Source organism: Equus quagga, chromosome 15 (genome assembly GCF_021613505.1).
Source record: "Equus quagga isolate Etosha38 chromosome 15, UCLA_HA_Equagga_1.0, whole genome shotgun sequence".
NCBI classification, from domain to species: Eukaryota; Metazoa; Chordata; class Mammalia; order Perissodactyla; family Equidae; genus Equus; species Equus quagga.
In genome coordinates this window covers 35,333,390-35,354,639 of record NC_060281.1, presented here as the reverse complement: position 1 = coordinate 35,354,639, position 21,250 = coordinate 35,333,390, and the positions used below count along the sequence as shown (strand labels likewise).

Sequence of the window (21,250 nt, the reverse complement as noted above, 5' to 3'; positions counted from 1 at the left end):
GCCCCATGGCCAAGTGGTTAAGTTCGCGCGCTCTGCTTCAGCAGCCCAGGGCTTCGCTGGTTCAGATCCTGGGCGCCAACATGGCACAGCTTGTCAGGCCACACTGAGGCGGCATCCCACAGGCCACAACTAGAAGCACCCACAACTAAAATATACAACTATGCACTGGGGGAACTGGGGGAGAAAAAGCAGAAAGAAAAAAAGGAAGATTGGCAACAGTTGTTAGCTCAGGTGCCGATCTTTACAAAAAATAAAAAAGAATAAAAGAATAGGCATCTCAAAAACTTCTTTATAAATATGTGTGTGAACTGAATGACACTTTTAATGTATACAAAATTTTGATCCACGATATTTTCCATTAATAAAATATTTTTCCTTTCCTTTGATTGAAATGAATTACATTAAAATTTCTAATCTAGTTTACACAGTCTTTCTTATGACTGAGCCAAGGTTATTTAAAATTGCTCAACACAAGTATATAAAGCTATGTCACATTTACAATGATGAACTGGTGATCTTGTCTTCATGCTTTAACTTCACTGAATAAGTGGATTAGATTGGTAAATAACAAAAAAATTTATTTCTATGGGTTTCTATCTTGTCTTGCAGCTAAATTGAGAAGGCTCATGGCTAATTTTACTACATTGAAAGGATTTCTTCTCATGGGGTTTTCTGCCAAGCCTGAGATAGAAATAGTATGTGCTTCTGTGTTCTTAGTCTTGTACTTGGTGGCTTTAACTGGAAATATTCTCATTATCACTGCAACCTCTATCGACAATAGTCTTCACTCACCTATGTATTTTTTCCTGAAACATCTCTCCTTCTTATGCTATATTTCTGTGACTGTACCAAGGTACATTTGCAACTCTTTCATGCACAACGGCAATATTTCCCTCTGGGAATGCATTTTACAGTGTTTTGCTTTCACTCTCTGTGCTTCTTCTGAGATGGCGATGCTCACAGTGATGTCCTATGACCGCTATGTGGCCATCTGCCTTCCACTGCGCTATGAAATCATCATGAATGTCAGTACCTGTATTCACGGAATCTTGGCTGTCTGGATCAGTGGGGTCATCTCTGGAGTCATGCACACAGCTGCTACTTTCTCCATCCACTTCTGTGGTGCCAATATTATTCACCAGTTCTTCTGTGATGTCCCCCAGCTCCTGAAATTCTCCTGTTCTAATGAGTATGTCGGTGAGCTTGGGGTTATTGTCTTTCTGTCCTTGGTGGCATTTCTTTGCTTCATCTGCATTGGGCTCTCCTACATGCACATATGCTCTACTGTGCTGCAGATCCCATCTGCTGAAGGTAGAGCTAAGGCCTTTTCCACTTGCCTGCCCCACCTGTCTGTTGTCATGCTGTTTCTCTCTACTGGTGTCTTTGAGTTTCTAAAGCCACATTCTGACTCTCCAACTGCATTAGACTTTTTGCTCACTGTTTTTTATACCGTTCTGCCTCCAACACTCAACCCTATGATCTACAGCCTCCGAAACAAAGCTATGAAGACAGCTCTAAGAAAAGTTTTTAAAAGAAGAAAAGTGTAGCTCTTTTTTTCAGTCACATCTATTCATTCCTCATCAGGAGACAAACCAAAATAGATTGGAAAAATGTAACAGTCAATCAAGAAATTAAAGCTCAAAAAAAACTCATTGCAGGGAAAGTCATATGCATGAACTGTCTCTGAGCAAGTAAAACAGTGGCATAGAGTCATATAAAAATTGCTGTTGTAAATATATTAGATTTAAATTTCACTCCACAATGCCAAGTATGGCACAACAGTAAATTAATTTAATTGTAAAGATTCCAACTTAATTTTCCTTCCTGGCTCATTTCTATCAAAGTGAAAGAAAATTTCTCATTTTTTCCTGAGTTACTATCAAGTTTGGGATATTATATAGTACCCAAGCACTTATGAGAACCACCCGACTCTCAATGTTCTCTGACTCTTTAGGGGTCTACTAATGTCCTATTAATTTTTCAAGGCTTCAATTGGTAATATACAATGGTCACCATGGGAAAGTCCCATTATATCATTTGTGTTACATCTTTGCCACTCATGTGAGTGGGATGTTTAAATAATACAACAATCATATTGACTCAGAAAATGAATAAAAGACAATTCTTCTTCAAGCGCAATTTGAAATATGTGTGGCTCTTAAGTTTGTAATAAGATTATTCAACATAATCACCACTTCTATTCACATTTAGCCTACAGTTCCCAGCTAGCACAAAAACAAGGAAAGTAAATAAAAACACACAGAATTAAAATAATATGTTTTAAAAGGCAGATTTGAAAAATAAGCAAAAAATCTTATCTAAATATAATATATAGTGACTGAAATTTAAAACTAATTGGATAGTATAAACAGCAGATAAAACGCAAGAAAAGACAAAATTAATGAGCTGACAGTTAAGTCCAAGAATTTCTCCCAGAATGAGAAAAAAGAAATAATTTTTTAAAGATATGAAAATGATATTAGGAATCTTAAAAGATAGAAAAGAAGAGTTTACTATATGTCTAATAATAGTTCCAGAAAGATCTATTGGCCATCTATTGAAGGAATGTATTACAGGCAATATTCAGAGAAAAAACTTTTAAGTTTTTTTTCCAGAATTAGTAAAGACACAGATACTCAGGTTTGAGAAGCACAACAAAAGTTGGTCAGTATAAGTTAAATGAATGAACATGTAGTCATATCATCCTAAAACTATAGAACACTGAAAACAGAAATTTTTAAAATCTTAGAACAATTGATTTAAAAATAATACCAGGGGCCGGCCTGGTGGTGCAGCTCTCAAGTTCACACGTTCCGCTTCTCGGCGGCCCGGGGTTCACCGGTTCGGATCCTGGTTGCGGACATGGCACTGCTTGGCAAAAGGCCATGCTGCGGTAGGAGTCCCACATATAAAGTAGAGGAAGATGGGCATGGATGTGAGCTCAGGGCCAGTCTTCCTCAGCAAAATGAGGAGGATTGGCAGTAGTTAGTTCAGAGCTAATCTTCCTGGAAAAAAAAACTAATACTAATAATACCAATATTATATCCTAGAAATTTTGCTTTACCTTTCATATTTAGTTTCATAATCCATTGAAAAATAATTTTAGTGATGCTATAATGTAAATGTCATTGTTCATTTTACTCACCAAAGTCCAACTAACTAGTCTTATTAATTGGAAACCAACTTTTCCCTCAAAGAACTGCAGTTGGTGTCTTTGTAATAAATCTGGCAACTGCGTATGTATGGGAGTCTCTCATCGTTCAACTGATCTATGTATTCATGTTTATTCTATCAAGCTCTATTAATTGCTGTAGCTATATAGTAGTTTTTATATTGAGTAGTATAAGTTTTGAAACTCTGTTCCTTCACATTTCCTGTTCTACTCTAGGTCTTTGGCTCACCCATTTAAGTTTTAGAACCAGGTTTTAATTTTTTAAAAATACCTACTAATATGTTGACTGAAGTACATTGAATGCATAGAACAAATAATGGAGAAGTGTCTTCTTAAAAGATTGCATCTTCTAACTCATGAACTTTCTGCATATTTTTAGGTCTTTAAAAATTTTGTCCAAAATGATATATAACTTTGAATGTAGTTGTTTTGCATGTCTCTTATTAGATTTATTTCTATGTATTAGATGTTATTATAAATTGTAATTTTTTAATTTAATTGTCTAATTTTGTGGTCAGTTTTTAGAGATACAATTGATTTTTGTATGTTAACCTTACATTCAGTGACCTTGCATATTTACTTACACATTCTAATAGATCTTTATAGATTCTTTTGAATTTCTATTTCACACTGTTATCTGTGAATAAAGAGTTTTATTTCTTACTTTCTAATATTTAAAACTTTTATTTACTTTCCTTGTTTTTGTACTGGCTGGGAACTGTAAGCCAATGTGAAGAGAAGTGGTGATTATGGTGGATAATCTTATCTTATTCCAAACTTAAGAGACACACATTTAACACTTCAGAGAGTTTACTGAAAAGGTTTTTATTGTTGCGTCATCTCCAATGGGCTCAGGAATGTTCCCAAAGAGAAAGTTGGCTTTAAATATCTGATGTGGCCAGGGGAAAGCTGCTAGAGAAAGTTACTCTGCTAGTTAAATATGACCATTCACACTCCTCAGATTCCCTGTCTATTAGCTTCAACACTGACAGAATCACAGCCAATCTAGAAAGTGTGGGAAATGGCATAGATGCTTGAGGTTGGTAAATATAGAAAATGTGGCAATGAGCCCTGCACCCTCTGAAGCCTTCCATTCTGGAATAGGCCTACACTGGTTGGGGAGAGAAGCTTAACTTTGCATTACATTCAATGTTTTTTGATTATTACATTGAGTTTAATATGTAAATTACTAACATGATGCTATTCTTGTGACTAACAGCGATTGTAGGATTTTTATTAAATATGAGTGAGAATGTTAACTATAAGGGTCCAAACAGCACCATACATATTAATACCACACAATATTTTTAACTGCACCAGTGCATTGTTAAAAACAATATAGAAATCAGAGAATGGAGGCTAAGAGCTCTACATGATACCAATAAAGATAGACCATCCCAGAAGCTATCCAGGAAAGAGACAGTAAAAGAGAACCCAGCTAACATCAAAGTCATCCCTGGTTGTCCAAAAGACTGGGCATACAAAAAAGGCTGTACCCTTTGAAGAGTAACCAGAGAGAGAACTTGTGGGTTATTTAACCCTGGCTGGATACAAGGTAAACTCATAAAATCTCTGAATAGGAAAAGTCTCTAAGCTTCTAACATATTCAACAAAAGTCTGTGAAAACCTTTCTCGTTCAACAGGCTTAAGCACAGCTTCTGACCAATCAGTGACTGAGCGTTAAACTGTGCTTACCTAAGTGGGGAAATCCTAGAAAGACAAACTTAAAAATAAAAGGGGAGGCCAAAAATTATCAGGGACATTAGAGTCTTTACACTATGTGGTAAATAGATGACTAAATTAGTCCAGTCAAATCAATAAACAAATAAACAAGCAAAAAAACAAAAACAAGAAGACCCAGGGTGAGGGGAGAGGGTCAGTATCCAGAGTTACTACAATGTTTATCTAGAATCTGATTTTCAACAAAAGATTTTGAGACATGCAAAGAAACAGGAAAGAAAGTGTGACCCATATACAGGAAAAACAACAGGCAAAAGAAAGTGCCTATGAGTGGCCCTAGTCATTGGACTTAACAGACTAAACCTTCAAAATATCTGTTATAAATGTATTCAAAGAACAGGCATAAACATGTTTATAGAATTAAAAATTATACGATGGCAATGTCTCATCAAATAGAGAATGTTGAGAAGCAGATAGAAATTATGAAAAAGAACCAAGTTAGTATTTTGTAGGAGAAAAATGCAATCAACAAAATGAAAAATTCATGAGAAAGGCTCAGCAGTAGATTTGAGTTGGCAGAAGAAAGAATCAGCACACTTAAAGACAGATTGATAGAGAGAATGCAATCTGTACACAGATAATGTGGAGAGGAAAGGAGAATGAAAAATGATCAGTCTCAATAACCATGCGATATCTTTAAACACACTAATATATACATAATGGAAGTAGCAAAAGAAGAGGAGAAAGAGAATGGGAAAGAAAAATATTGAAATAAATAATACCTAAAAATATCTAAAAAGTGATGAAAAACATTCATCTACACATCCAAGATGGTCAAAAAACTCCAGATAGAAGAAATACAAAGAAACACAAACCCAGACGTGTTATAGGTAAAGTATTTAAAAACGAAAGAAAAATCTTGACAGAAAGAGAAAAATATCTCATGCAAGAGAAACCCAAAAAATTAAAAGCTGAATTCTCCTCAGAAACAAAGAATATCATAAAGCAGTGAGATGAGATTCAAATTGCTGAAAGGAAACCCTGTTAAGCCAAGAATCTTACATGCAGCAAAACATTTAAAAAATCAAGGTGAAGAGGACATTAGCAAATGGTTAACTAGGGGGCTCTAGCTTTCATATATCCATAGAAACATCATATTTGACAATTATTCATGAATGAGAATGTCTTTGTGGGAACCTGAGAGCCCAGAAGAAACGTTCTGACACCTTGGTGAAGAAAAGAATTGGAGAATAAAGGCATTGAAAATGCGTTTAATTCTCTAATAGAAAGATGTAGGATGGCTGAATGGATTAAAAAAAAAAAGCTCCAGTGTTATGCTGCCTACAAGAGACTCACTTTAGCCTTAAAGACACATATAGACTGAGAGTGAAGGAATGGAAAAAGACATTTCAAGAAAATGATAACCAAATAGAAGCAGTGTAGCTATACTTATATCTGACAAAATAGACTTTAAACTGAAAATGGTAAAAACAGAAAGTTCATTGTATAATGATGATGGGATCAATCCATCAGGAAGATATAACAATTGTAAATATTTATACACTTAACATTGGAGCACCTAAATATATAAAGCAAAAACTAACAGAGATAAAAGAAGAAACAAATGGCAATATAATGAGAATTAGATACTTTAATACCCCACTCTAAAAAATATATAGAACATTAAGATAGAGAATCAATAAGGAAACACCAGATTTGAACAACACTGTTGACCAAATGGACGTAAGAGACATATGCAAGACATTCTATCAGACAACAGGAAACACACATTCTTCTCAAGTGCACATGGAACATTTTTGTAGGATAGACCATATGTTAGGCCACAAAATAAGTCTTAGCAAATTCAAGAAGGTTGAAATCATATCAAGTATCTTCCATGATCACAATGGTATGAAACCAGAAATCAGTAACAGAAGGATAACTAGAAAACCCTCTCTAAGCTGAAGGAAGTATTGTTCAGAAGAGATAAAGGAGTAGGGGAAGACCTAATCCTGTACAAGAATGGGAAACTTCCAGTTCCCAATAAAAAAGGATAGGGGAAATGGAAATGAATGGAAAAGAAAGAGTCATAAAGGTAATAAAAGAGTATATTATGCTATATATTTTGAATTCTATTCAGCAAACTAGCAGCACCCACATCACCTGATGTCAGAGCATGCTAGAAATGCAAGTTCTTACATCCCACCCAGAAATTTGTGTGATTTCTGGCAGATGCTTGCAGCATGAATCATAGTGAATAGAGTAAAATTGGTGAAGGCAATTAAGCTGCTGATGAAATAAGCTAGAAGTGAGTTGATGAAAGAAAGTTCAATGAAAGTGATTGTGAAAATAGTGAGAAATGGACTGAAATGAGGAACATTTTATAGGAAATAAAAGTTATAGCACTTAATCTGGACTTGAAGGATAAAGAAAATGGATGAAGCAATATTTCCAACCCATGATGAAATATTGATGAATATTCTTGAAATATTGAAATGGAAGGGGACTGCTTAAAGGAGCGTAATATATTGCCCTCTCCTGTGTTCAGTATCCACTAATTAATTTACTCATTTAGTAATAAATAATATCCTTTGTACACTAAGCAGTGGGGATACAAAGGAAAGGGAAAAAGGACTTAATCTCTGCCATAATGGTACCTTAGGGCCTTGTGAGGGAGACCAACATTAATTAATGACAAATAAATATTTACACAAATAAATATGATGACTTCTTCCACATTGCAACTGTGATAATCTATGAAGGTGCTATGACAGCATATAAAACATAGGATTGCCTTAATCAAAGAAGCAAAGGAAGATTTTTCCAAGAAACTCACCAATAAATCTGATATAAGAAAGATGAGCAGGAATTGACCCAGAGTGAAGGGAATGGACGTGGCGCACATGAGGGAGTGCAACATAGCCAGTTTGGTGGGGGACATGAACGAGTGGACTATAGAGCAAGATGAGGCTGGTGTGATACTTTGAGGTCAAAACACATTAAACATTGTTAGACATGGTAGGATTTTGTATTTTTTATAAAAGCAATGGTTCTCCAGAGACCTATTTTTAAGCAAGTAAGTGACATGATCAGATTTTCTTTTCTGAAAAGATTACTCTGGCTGTAGTGTGAACATATTGGATAGGATAAGAATGGACATGTTCAACCAGTTAAGAGGCTAGCAGTACTCTAGTCAATCAACAATAGCTTGAACTAGAGTAGTACTGTAGAGCAATTTACTAAAATGGTGAATATTAGATGAGAAACAAGGAGGAGGAAAGAGGTTGGAACAAAAATTCTCATTTGGATAGAATTAAATTTGTGATACCTGTCAGATATCAAATGGTAAATGACGTATGAGAAGCCTGAATATTTCAATCTGTATTTATTTTATAAGGGCTACTTAGAGTGTATATATCTGTATAGGAGTAGTTTCTATCAAGGGTCATGAAATGTTATGGCAATACATCCACCTCTTCAAGTTATTCCTGCTTAAAAGAGGAAGAGCAGTAACTAGAGAGAGGTTGTGAGTTTTAAGTACTCTTTCTGATCTTATTTCTAAGTCATTGTAAATATTAGACTTCTGCTTAATTGTTGATTATATTGCTCAACATCTTTTACAGGCAATTTTCTCAATGGAAAATTCTTCCAGATTTGCCTCTAATGAGTATCTCTGGGAACTGGATCTCCAAAGCCAGCAAAGTTTCCTGATGCAAGCAAACCTCTTCTAGTCCCAAGAGAGATGAAGATTGATAAAGCCTAACTCCCAAACTACATCTTCTCTGCCTTTGGACGTGGTCTCACCAATGTAGGCAAAGGATCTGGATTCTCTAGACTGTTTCACCTGCTCCATAGGAGTATTGAATAGAGTACATATTTCTAAGGTCATCACTTGGGTGGAGATTAGGGAAGCCAGTAGGTAAGTGTGGAAGGCAGCATTTGACAAACAGAGGAATGGGCTCAGATTTCAGAGTGGAACATAGTGGATGGAAGTTCTTCACTTGAGGGGCTAGATCGGTATCTGTTTCCAAAGCAGTATGTGTCAGTCTCATTGTAAGAAATACCTTACATGGTAAAAGTTCTAACAGACATTCATGGGGACATATCTAGCAGGAAGTTAAATATATGAGTCTAGAGTTCTTAGTAAAGAAGATGGAATTGAAGACATAATTTAAAATTATCTGCTTATGGATATTTAAAACCTGGCACTGGGAAATACAAAAGAGATCCCAATTTTAATAAAAAGAATGAGGAGGAACCTGTCAAGGACACTAAGATGGCATCTTCAGTGAGACCATTGGAAGCTTAGGAGAGTTTAATGGATATCCTGTTAGTAAGGAAAAGAAAGCGTTTGAAATAAGAGTAGAGGAATCAACTGTGTTAAGTCATGTTTAGAGATCAAGTAAATTAAGAACTGAAAATTGAACTTCGATTTTGACAAGAGTGATTTCAATGGAATGATAAGGGCAAAAATTTGATTGAAGAGGGTTTAAGGTATCATGGAAGGTAAAACCACAAATTTGGAGAGTAATGGACAACGAGCGTTAGAAACAATTAACTCTTTGAAGGATTTGTCATACAGAGCAGAGAAGCGGAGGAAGTGGAGAAGGCTGTAGGAACACATTAGGATAGTAGAATATTGTTCATCTGAGGCTAAAACTTTAGATAGCTAAGACCTCACAATTTCACATAGTTAAGACTTTGTGTATTTTAAATACTGAAATATTATTCAGATAAACTTACTTCTTAGCCACACCTGATCTGAGATCCGATACAAATTATATATTTTACAGATAAATTACCTGTAGGTGAATATAATAATAGTGAGACTATTCAAGCAAAACCATCAAAAAGATCCAACCTGGGAGCAGATATAAAAACGTGAGAGGTATGTCCACGCCTGAGCTGAAGGAAGTACTGTTTTAAGCAATAAGGGAGTAAAAGAAGCCTCAGTCTTCTAGGAGAAAAGGAATCCTCCAGTTTCCAATTTAAAAAAAAAAACACCTACTAAAACAGAATCTCTTGAGTAAAACCCAGAAATCTGTGACTTAACTAACTCTCCAGGTGAAAGTTTCAGGATCTCTTTTCTCAAGTATTAAAATACGTTGTGCATAAAGAGGGAAAAGATATATGCTTATCCTAAATCAATTATCCATTGGAACATTTAAAGATTTCTAGGAACTAGAAGGTAATGAGTGTATAAAGGAAAAGAAAAGGAAACTGCGTCACATAATTAGAAAGCAGTCACTGAACAGTAATCCTTGGGATACATGATGTGCTCAACTTTTTAGCTCTTGCAATGGAGAACTTACAAAAAAAACAAAACATGATTCCTACTCTCAAGGTATTTAAAATACGATAAATAACAGAAAATTTAAATGTCATAAAAATTAAAAAACACCACAGCCAATATTGATTTAAGGGCTAGATCATCCTATCTATATAATCTGGAAGATACAAAATAACAACAGATAGAATAGTCTAGAAATATGGTGGCGAACAAGGTAAATTTTTTATTTTTGGAATGAGGAAGATTGGCCCTGAGCTAACATCTGTACCAATCTTCCTCTGTTTTGTATGTGGGATGCCACCACAACATGACTTGAAGTGCAGTGTGTAAGTCCATGCTGGGGATCTGAACACACAAACCCCAGGCCACTGAAGTGGAACACGCAAACTTAACCACTATGCTGCTGGGCCAGCCCCAAAGACGATAAAATTTTAGTTAAGCCTTGAAGGTTTTGTAATATTTGAGTGATGAGGAAAGATATAAGGAGAGAAGAGGATCAAGGATTAAAGTTTAGGAGAGTAAGTAGATGAAGGAAGAAATGAGCATATTCTTGGAGCTATGAGGCCACCAACTAAAAGAAAGAGGAAACAGAATACTGATGAGTAGTGGGAAATCATGTTTTATAGGTGGGTGGATCCAGAAGTAGAAGTTCTTGATAGGCAGGCAAAGATGGGTATAGGTGATATAATAGGAAATAAGATATTTAAGGTATTTGAGCAAGGGAGAATCAGACCAAAAGGAGAAAGTTGTATAATTTCTGGAAAATCATTGCAGCACAAATCATAATAATTAGAATAGAATTAATGAAGCCCATTAAACTGATGATGAAATAATCTGGGAGCAAGTTGATGAGGGAAAGTTGAAAGAAGGTAACTGAAAATAGTAAGAAAGAGACTGAAATGGGGAACATTTTATAGGAAAAATGTGTTACAGCACTACTCTGGATTTCAAGGATGAAAAAAATAGATGAATCAGTGTTTCCAACCCAAATTATTAGGAGAATATTTGAAGGAAAAAATTTTATTCATAAAATGTTTAAATGGAAGATTACCTGGGTGAGGGGGACACCATATTGCTCTCTTCTGCCTTTGGTCCCCATTAATTTATTCATGTATTTTGTGACAAATACTTAAATATTTCCTGACTTTTATATGACAAACTCTGGGGATACAATAAAGAAGAAAACTAGATGCAATCTCTACCATAATGCACCTTATGGCCTTATAAGGGAGTCCCACATTAACTAAATAGCTTAAATAATATTTAAACAAAATAAATATAAATTACATCATCCATATTACAACTGTAGTAAATTTTATGAAGGTGCTATGATAGCATATAAAATGTAGCCTTCACTTAACCAAAGAGGCAAAGAAAAACTTCCCTAAGAAAGTCACCAATTGATCTGAGACTGGAAGAATGAGCAGGAGTTGACTCAGAATGAAAGGGAGGAACATGGTACTTGTGAGGGAATGCAATGCAGTTGGTGTGGCTGAGGAGCAGAGAATGAGTGTACTGTGGTTCAAGAGGAGGCTAGTGAAATGCCTCCAGGTCAAAACACATTGAGCTTTGTTAGACATTGTGGGGATTTTCATATTTTCATATGACTAATGGTTCTCTAGACACCTATTTTTAAACAAATAACAGACATAATCAGATTTTCTTTTTTGAAAAGATCACTCTGGCTACAACCTGGGGAAAATATTGGATGGGGCAAGAGTGGGCCTATTAAACCAGTTAGGAGGCTAGCAGTGTGCCAGTCATCAAGAATAGCTTGAATTAAAGTAGTGACTGTGTATATGGGTAGAAGCATTTATTGAGTTCTACTATGTGCCAAGAAGTAAGCTAAGTACTAAGATGAAGGCTCTGTCTTCAAAGACTTGTGGAATTGTGATGAAAACAGGTTCATGAACAAGTAATTATACTATCTCATGACACAAACTTTAAGAGAAATTTTACATTTAAGGAACTCCAGGAAGCCTCTGTTTCCTTCATTCCCTCATCTTTGTGTCTCTTCACTTAGGCTATCATTTATAAAGTTCAAATCTTGTCCCTCCCATTGCTAGTTTAATTTCTTTCCTCTATTCTTCACATTGATGGTATAAGGAAAACGCATTGCCAAGAGATAGGCTCTAGGTGCTAACCACCTCAGTAGCTGACGGTGACTGAATCCTCTTTATGCCGATTCCTTTCTTGTAGCACACCTAATCTCAAATGAACTGCAGCAAGAACCCTGACTTTGTCCTCTCGGGGCTGTCCAGAGACCCAGAGAAATGGTAGCTCCTCTTTGGTCTCTTCCTGGCCCTCTACTTGCTGAGCCTCCTAGGGAACTTGCTACTTCTGCTGGCTATTGGTGCTGACATCTGTCTCCAGACTCCCATGTACTTCTTCCTCAGCCAGCTCTCCCTGGTACATCTCTGCTTTACTTCCACTACAGCCCCAAAAATGCTGGAGGATTTGTGGACCAGCAATGCATCCATCTCTTTCTCTGGATGTCTGACCCAATTATATTTCTTTGCTGTTTCTGCTGATATGGACAACCTGCTTTTGACCGCCATGGCTATTGACCGCTATGCTGCCATCTGCCATCCTCTGCACTATCCACTGCTAATGACTCCTTGCAGATGTGGGCTACTGGTGGGTGGGTCATGGGGAGTGGCCCACTCTGTCTGTCTTGTACATGCCCTGTTGCTATCTCAACAGTCTTTCTATATTAATCAAGAGATTCCTCAATTTTTCTGTGATTTTGGCCCACTTTTTCAACTTTCTTGTTCTGATGCTCACCTCAGTGAGGAACTGATGATGGCTCTGACTGGAATTTTAGGAATCAGCCCTCTCCTATGCATCATAAGTTCTTATGTCCATATTTTCCATGCTGTAGCTAGGGTTCCATCAGCACAGGGGAAAAAGAAAGCCCTGGCCACATGTAGCTCCCACCTCTCCATGGTCATCTTCTTCTACAGCACAGTCTTTGCCACATACCTGAAGCCCCCATCAACTTCTCACCCCCCTGGGGAGCTGGTTGCTGCTGTCGTGTATACCCTGGTAACTCCCACTCTCAACCCTTTTATTTATAGTCTGAGAAATAAGGATGTGAAGAGTTCACTGAAAAGGGTTCTGGGCATAGAGAGTTTGTGGAATTAGGAATAATCCCCATAGCCAAGCATTTTGGGAAAAGTCCTTTACCATCACATTTATAAAGTGAGTCGGTTAACACCAACATTGTCACAGAGCATTATACAATATATTGGAAAGAGCACTATATAGAAATTAGGAGAACTATGTTCTAGGTCCCACTCTAGGTATGGGTTTATATGTATGCCGTAAAGCTGATGGTGAGGATTTTTATTATTAAACCACTGATAGAAATGGCAACGGTAATCAAAATGGTGGTATTGATGGCAATAGATGATCAAGTTTTGATAATATTAGTATTACAAGGCAATTAAAGAACAGCTAATCCAATCCAGTTTTAAGTATATGTATACCCAACTGCTTTGTGAATACAAACATTTTTCTTTTTCTCTGAATGTCCATCCTCCAGTTGGACACCAGATGGCACTGAAAAACAACATATCAAAGAGTGATAATATATAAAGGCTGATGAATATATATACACATAATATGTAATAATTATATCAGTAACATGTCAAACGGAATATGATATATATTACATTGTAATATAATGCATATAATTATTTATATAATATAGATATAATGTACCTGAGGGTGAATTGGATGAACTATCTTTAAATTACTTAGTAACACTAATATTATTAAAACTTGATCATCTATTACTATCACTACCACCATTTTGATCACCATTGCTATTTCTATCAGTAGTTTAATAATGAAGATCCTTACCATCAGCTTTACTATAGTCAATATCATCTTTGTTATCAGAGTCACTGTACAAATTACTATCTTCAATACTACCCCCATCTTACTATGAGTAAGAGAGTAGAAACTTGTTCTATGCAGTTTTTCTCCTTTGAACACCTCATTTTCAAAATGTTTTATCTGTGTGTTTGCACTATATTTGAGGGTGTCTCTCAACCTTCTACCAGTCATTGCTGAGAATTGAAATATTGGTAACAATAGGAAAATTTTTAAGAAATATTCTTGTTTTTTCTAATAGAGTTAAAGAATATTTCCCAGTAAAGTTTGTGTGTGTTTGTTTTCCACACCAGCAGCCAACTTTATTGACCAGTTACTATGCATTGCAAATTCTTCTGCAAGCAGCTTTTTTTTATTGAGGTAAAATTGGTGTATAACATTATCTAAGTTTCAATTTGTACAACACTAGAATTCGACAACCATATACACCACAAAGTGATCATGGCCAAAAGCCTAGTTACCACGTATCCCTATACAATTGACCCATGTAAGTTTTATTCATGACTTTTGTTCTTCAAAAGTAGAGTATCTATGTATCACTCGAAAACTGGATTCTTTTTTTCTGATACAGACTGTCAAAGAGTGATGCAGCGAAAAGATCAATTGCATTGTATTATACAGAAAATAGTCTATTTAACTTTTGATTTATATAAAATGCAAGTTATTAAGGATAGAAGTAAAACAAAACCACAAGTAAGCAATAAACCTAATTTGAAATATGAAAAATTCTACAGGACATGTAACCCAACTTCTGCAATAAGTCAATGGTGCAAAAAATAAAAGGAGAGGAGAACTGCTGTGAGATAAATAGACTAAGAAACATAACATAAGGTGCATTCTGGGAAGCTTGTTTGCATCCTAATTTGAAGACATCACTTAAAGATAATTGGGGAAATTTAACCATGGTTTGTACATTTGATGATAAGAAAATATTGATAGTCATAAGTACCATAATAGCATGATGGGCATGATTTTTTTAAATGTCTTTATCAGTTTAAGAGCACACTAAATACTTATATGTGGAAGATGTACTTACATAATTTACACAACATCTAAAACTTGCTTTAAAATTTTCCAGCAAAAAAAAAAGTGAACTGTAGGTAGTTGAAACAATATTGGCAAAATGTTGATGTCAAAACTTAATGGTAGCTACATAAGGGTTCATTACGCTACTCTCTCTACTTTTCTGCATGTTTGAAATTTTCTACAATAAACAATTAAAATGAATTAGGAAAATGCATTCAGCTTTATATTTTTAAATATATACATGTCCTTAGACCTGACAGTTCAAGTACCAAGAATATATCAAAGTAAAATCTGGATATAAATGATGTTTTTACAGTGAAAGAATTGAATACAACTAAAAATTCCCAATAATAAAAGATTATTTAAACACATCATGTTTAGCTATACTATGAAGCCCAGAAGAATAAAAAAATACATATTTTATTGATCTTGAAAGATGGTCATGACATAATGTTTGCTGGAAAACTAACTTATGAACTCAATGATCCAATTTGCTTATGTAGAATGAAATTCTGCTGTTATACAACAATGATATAAATAGCCAATACTTCTAGTTTTCTTTTGCTGTTACTATTTTTGTTTAAGTATTTTTCTATATTAAATATCCATGGCCTATTTAATAAAGAAATAATAGAATTTAAGGCAAAATTTTTAAATCTAGCACTTCAAAATTGCCATACATCCTCTCTTTTTTTGGAACTGTAGAAGGGTTAGAGAGGAATAACAAAACAGACAAAGTTATTCTTCTCCAATCTTGGAGGACTTTGAAATGGAGAGATCTGAACTCCAAACTAAAATCTTCAACACCATTTTTCTTAAATCAACTGTTTCAACTTCCTTATGTAGAGACACCTTCTGAGTGGCTAATGAACCAACTTGTTCCAAAGAATGTAGATCACAGCATTGAAGATGGTGGCAATCACGGTGTAAAGCAGGGTAAAGATCTTGGAGAGGAGTTGGGAGTGGATAGCAGAAGGTGTAATGTACACGACCATGAGAATTCAATAGAATATGGACACTACAAGTGGGAGGAGCATGTGGAAAAACTATTTCACCTGCTAACTCCAGCAAGAGAACTCAGCATAGCCACCACAATCCAGGATAAGATGTCAGAATCAGTCCAAAGGGAACAGTGAGGCAGAACAGAAAGAGAAGGAATATTGTCACCTGGGCCACTCCGGGATCTGAGTAAGCCAGCACCACCAAAGGCATGAAGTTGCAGTAAAATTGGTCTATGTGGTTGAAGCCAAAGAACATCATATGGGCCATTAGGGCCACAACTAGTCCATCTACCATGAAGCCAGAGAGCTATTCTGCAACCATCAGCTCCAAGAACTATCTGGGCCCCATCAGGAGTAGCTGATCTCCAGACAGCAATCATCTGCAGTGACAGCCAGCAGGAAGGAATCAGCTATGGTGAGGGAACAAAAGATACAGAACTAGCACAAACAACCAGCCACAGAGATAGATGCCTCCTACAGGAAGCCCTCCCACATTTTTGGCAATACGTTAGAAATTATCAAGAAAGGACAGATTGGTGTAGAGATTCTCAAGGAAGGACAGGTCAGGAAGAAATACCTGGATGTGTCAAGACTCTGGCAGCTAACCATGGCCACAATAATTAGCACATTGCCTATGGTGATGTCGGCATAGTTGGCAGTGATCACAATAAAGAAAGGAGATGCAGCTCAAGTATGTCATAGAAACCAAGGAGGACAAATTCAGTAATTGTTTGGTTTGCTATTGAGACAATCTCCATGTGGACCATCCAAGTTTCTGCTTGGCAGTGTTGAAGGGAGAAATTTTAATGTGTCTTTAATCTTCTACGCCAAGCCTAAGATTAGTAGGACTAAAACAAAAGGGTAAAAGTGAGTCTCCAAAACAAAGATCACTTACACGCGTCTTCATTTGTCCTCCTTTTCAGTTGCTTATTCCTTCTCCCACTCCTATTCTTCCCTGAATTCCTTAATTATTCATATTTTTCAAGACTTGGGAGAATTTATCCAAAATTACAATTTCAGTTTTTTTCAAAACCCTTTACCTTATTATTTCAATCTAATATCTCTCTGATATAGTAAATTCCACTATCTTAATCTGTATAACCAGTCAAATACAGCCTTCATTGTGAGCAACCATGTAATATCCTCTAAGTGACTGTTAGGGATGGCCCATCATCAGCTCAAAATCAGTGTGATTTAAACTCTTGTGTTTTCCCCAAGCACAATCAACTCTATTAGAGTGGTTTGAAAATTATTCCTGATATCTAAGCTTTGTATATCAGAGTCATGTTTATTTTAACGATCTCTTTCATTTCCCATTCTCCAAGCTGTGAAATTTCATCAACTATTCCTTGGAAAATTCTTATATGCCTTCCTCTCTACCCTATGCCTATCTTAGCACAATGTCCTACCGCGTAGCCGTTTAGTTTGTAGTTTTTCCTCTCCCTTATCACAATAATCTTCCTTAAATACTGCTTCATCAGGTCATTCAAGAGTTTATAGTAGAAATATGACAAATTATAATGTCAGGGGAAGTGTAGGTGCTGTGGGAGCAGTGAGAGACCAACCCTATACTGGAACTGTGATGGGATAGGGGGAAGACAGGGGAAGAAAGGTCAGAGAAAGCTTCCTAAATAAGGTAGCAAGTAGGCTAAGTTTTGAAGAAGAATAAACAATTGGCCAGGCAGAAGACAAGTAGTAGAGAGGACATTCCAGGTAGGAGAAGCATATGTGAAAGCAAAGCTGTGTAATTGAGCATGGCACTTTGAGGATCTAAAAATGAGTCTGTGTACCTGTAGAGAGGATCTGATTTGGAGATGTGTGTTTTATACTGAAAGAAAGTATAAGTAAATGTAGATGTAGCTATGTAGATACATATATACATCAAGGCTTAGTGTTTTTCTAAATTGTAGAATTAACAAAGGAACTACAAAACAGAAAATAATTAACAAAACGGTAATAGTAAGTCTTTACTTATCAATACTTTACATACAGATGGATTAAATTACCCAGTCAAAAGACTCTGAGTGACTTAATGGAAAAAACAAAACAAAACAAAACAAAACCAAAAGATCCAACAATATGCTCCATACAAGCGACTCACTTTAGGAAACCTATAGGATGAAAGTGAAGGGATGGAACAAGATATTCCATGTAAATGATAACCAAAAGAGAGTAGCTGTGAATTTATAAGCATACAAAACAGACATATCATATAAAATAGACTTCTTGTCAAAGCAACATAAAAGATCAAGGGATAAAATATCACTGTATAATGATACATGAGTTAATTCATCAAGAAGATATAACAATTATAAGTATATTGGGGCATGTAATATATAAAGCAAATATTGAAAGAGTTGAAGGGATAAATAGACAACAGTGCAATACTAGGGGACTTCAATACTGTATATTCAACAATGGATAAATTATCAGATAGGTAATCAAAAAAGAAACAGTGGATTTGGGGCCAGCCCCATGGCCTAGTGGTTAAGTTTGGCACACTCTGCTTCAGCAGCCCAGGTTTGTGGGTTTGGATCCTGGGAGTGGATCTATACCACTTGTCAGCCATGCTGTAGTGGTGACATACATATAAAGTGGAAGAAGATTGGCATGGATGTTAGCTCAGTCCTAATCTTCCTCAGCAAAAACTATATATATATATATATATTGACCTAATGGACAAAACAGACATATATAAAACATTCGAAACCACAGCTGCAGAACACAAATTCTTCTCAATTACACAGGGAACATTCTCCAAGTGTTAGGCACAAAACAAGTTTTCACAAATTTAAGAAGATTGAAAACATATCAAGTTACCTTCTGACCACAATAGTATTCAAATTAATGATCATAACAAGAATAAACATGGAAAATTTTAAAACGTGGAAATTAAACAACACACTCCTGACAACCAATGAGTCAAAGAAAAAATCCAAAAGGATATCAAAAAGAACTTTGAGGCAAACAAATACAGAAACACACCATACCAAAACTTACAGGATGCAGCAAAGCAGTTCTAAGAGAGAAATTTACAGCCATAAGTGCCTACATTAAGAAAAAAGAAAGATCTCAAACAGCCTAACTTTACACCTCAAGCAACTAGAAAAAGAAGAAGAAATTATCTCGAAATTTAGCAGAAGGAAGGAAATAATACAGATTAGAGCTGAAATAAATGAAAAAGAAACTAGAAAGACAACAGAGAAGATTGATGAAATTGATTTGTTGTTTTGAAAAAATAAAAAAATTAAGAAACTTTTAACTAGTTTAACCAAGAAAGACAGAGAGTCCTCAAATAAATAAAATTATAAATAAAATAGGAGACTTTCCAATTGATACCAGACAAATACAAAGAATTATAAGAGACTACTATCAACAATGATACACCAACAGACTGGATAACCCAGCATTAAAAAAAAAATTCTTAAATATTCAAACTTCCAAGACTGAATCATAAAGAAACAGGACATCTGGACAGACCAATAACGAGTAAGGTGATTGAATCAGTAATCAAAGCCTCTCAACAGAGAAAAGTCCAGGACCTGATGGTTTCATTGGTAATTCTACCAAACACTTAAAGAATATTTGACACCAATCCTTCTAATAGTCTTCCAAAAAACTGAAGAGGAGGGAACACTTCCAAAATCATTTTACTTGGCCAGCATTACCCTGATACAAAAACGAGACAGAACAGAGCAAAAAAAGAAAAAACATAGGCCATTCCTGATGAACACAGATGCAAAACTCCTCAGGAAAATGCTAGCAAACCAAATTTAAGAGCACATTCAAAGGATCATAACTATGAACAAATGAGATTTATCCTTGGTATGCAAGAATTGTTTAACATATGCAAATTAATAAACATGATACACCACATTAACATAAGTAGGGATAGAAATAACATGATCATCTCAACAGATGCAGTAAAAGCATTTGACAAAATCCAACGTGGTTTCATGATAAAAACTCTCAAAAGATTGGGTATAGAAGGAGCATATCTACATAGTAAAGCCATATGTGACATGCTACAGGTAACATCATACTCAATGGTGAAAAGATGAAAGGTTTTCTTCTAATATCAGAACCAAGACAAGAGTGCCCACTCTTACCATTTCTATTCAACATAGTACTGGAAGTCCTAGCCGTAACAATGAGGCAAGAAAAAGAAATAAACGGCATCCAAATTGGAAAAGAAGTAAAATTGTCTCTGCAGATGGCATCATCTTATACATAAAAACCCTTAAAGACCCCACTAAAAAACTATTATAACTAAACAAATTCAGTAAAGTTGCAGAATACAAAATCAACATACAAAAATCAGTCATGTTTCTATTCATTAACAACTATTCAGAAAGAAATTATTAAAATAATCCCATTTGCTATAGCACCAAAAGGAATAAAATACTTAGGAATAAATTTAACCAACAAAATGAAAGATCTGTAAACAGAAAACTGTAATACATTGATGAGAGAAATTGAGGTAAAAAATAAATGAAAAATATCCCATGTTCATGGATTGGAAGACTTACTGCTGCCAAAAAGTCCACAGTGGCCTAAGAGATTTCCAGATTCTATGCAATCTTTATCAAAGTTCCAATGGCATTTTTCACAGAAATAGAAAAAAACAATCTTAAAATTCGTATGGAACAAAAAAGGAAACCCAAATAGTTAAAGCAATACTGAGAAAGAAGAACAAAACTGGAGAGCTTCCTGATTCCAAACTATGTTTGAAAGCTATAGTAAAAAACAGTACAGTACTGACATAGAAACAACCAAATAGACAAATGCAAGAGAATAAAGAGTCAAAAAATAAATCCACACATACACAATCAATTAGCCTTTGATAGTGATACCAAGAATACACAATGAGGAAAAATACTCTCTTTGATAGATGGCTTTGGGAAAACAGTACATCCACGTGTGAAAGAATAAAATTGGACCCTTGTCTTAGACTATGCTCAAAAATTAACTCAAAATGGATAACAGACTTATGCGTAAGACTTGAAACTGTAAAACTTCTAAAGAAAACACACAGAAAAACCTCCTTGACATTGGTCCTGACAACGATTTTTTGGATATGACACCAAAAGCAAAGCAACAAAAGCAAAAATAAACAAGTGGAACTACATCAAAGTAAAAAACTTCTGCAAAACAAAGGAAACAATCAACAAAATGAAAAGGCAA

General features: G+C 35.4%; 1 protein-coding gene and 2 pseudogenes across 1 annotated transcript; 2 read left to right on the top strand and 1 right to left on the bottom strand.

Moving 5' to 3' along the window:
* The first annotated feature begins 626 nt into the window (after nt 1–626).
* Nucleotides 627–1,547, top strand: LOC124227462 (olfactory receptor 14J1-like). The gene has a single exon (XM_046641504.1). The coding sequence runs from the start codon at nt 627–629 to the stop codon at nt 1,545–1,547; it is 921 nt and encodes a 306-aa protein (XP_046497460.1).
* A 9,877-nt stretch (nt 1,548–11,424) lies between these two features.
* LOC124227453 (olfactory receptor 1361-like) lies at nt 11,425–13,286 on the top strand (annotated as a pseudogene).
* Nucleotides 13,287–15,880: 2,594 nt separating this feature from the next.
* LOC124227067 (olfactory receptor 11A1-like) lies at nt 15,881–16,833 on the bottom strand (annotated as a pseudogene).
* Between the last annotated feature and the right edge of the window lie 4,417 nt (nt 16,834–21,250).

What these genes read in the sequence shown, in the direction of transcription:
- LOC124227462 (XM_046641504.1), top strand. Translation starts at nt 627, where the DNA reads ATGGCTAATTTTACTACATTGAAAGGATTTCTTCTCATGGGGTTTTCT.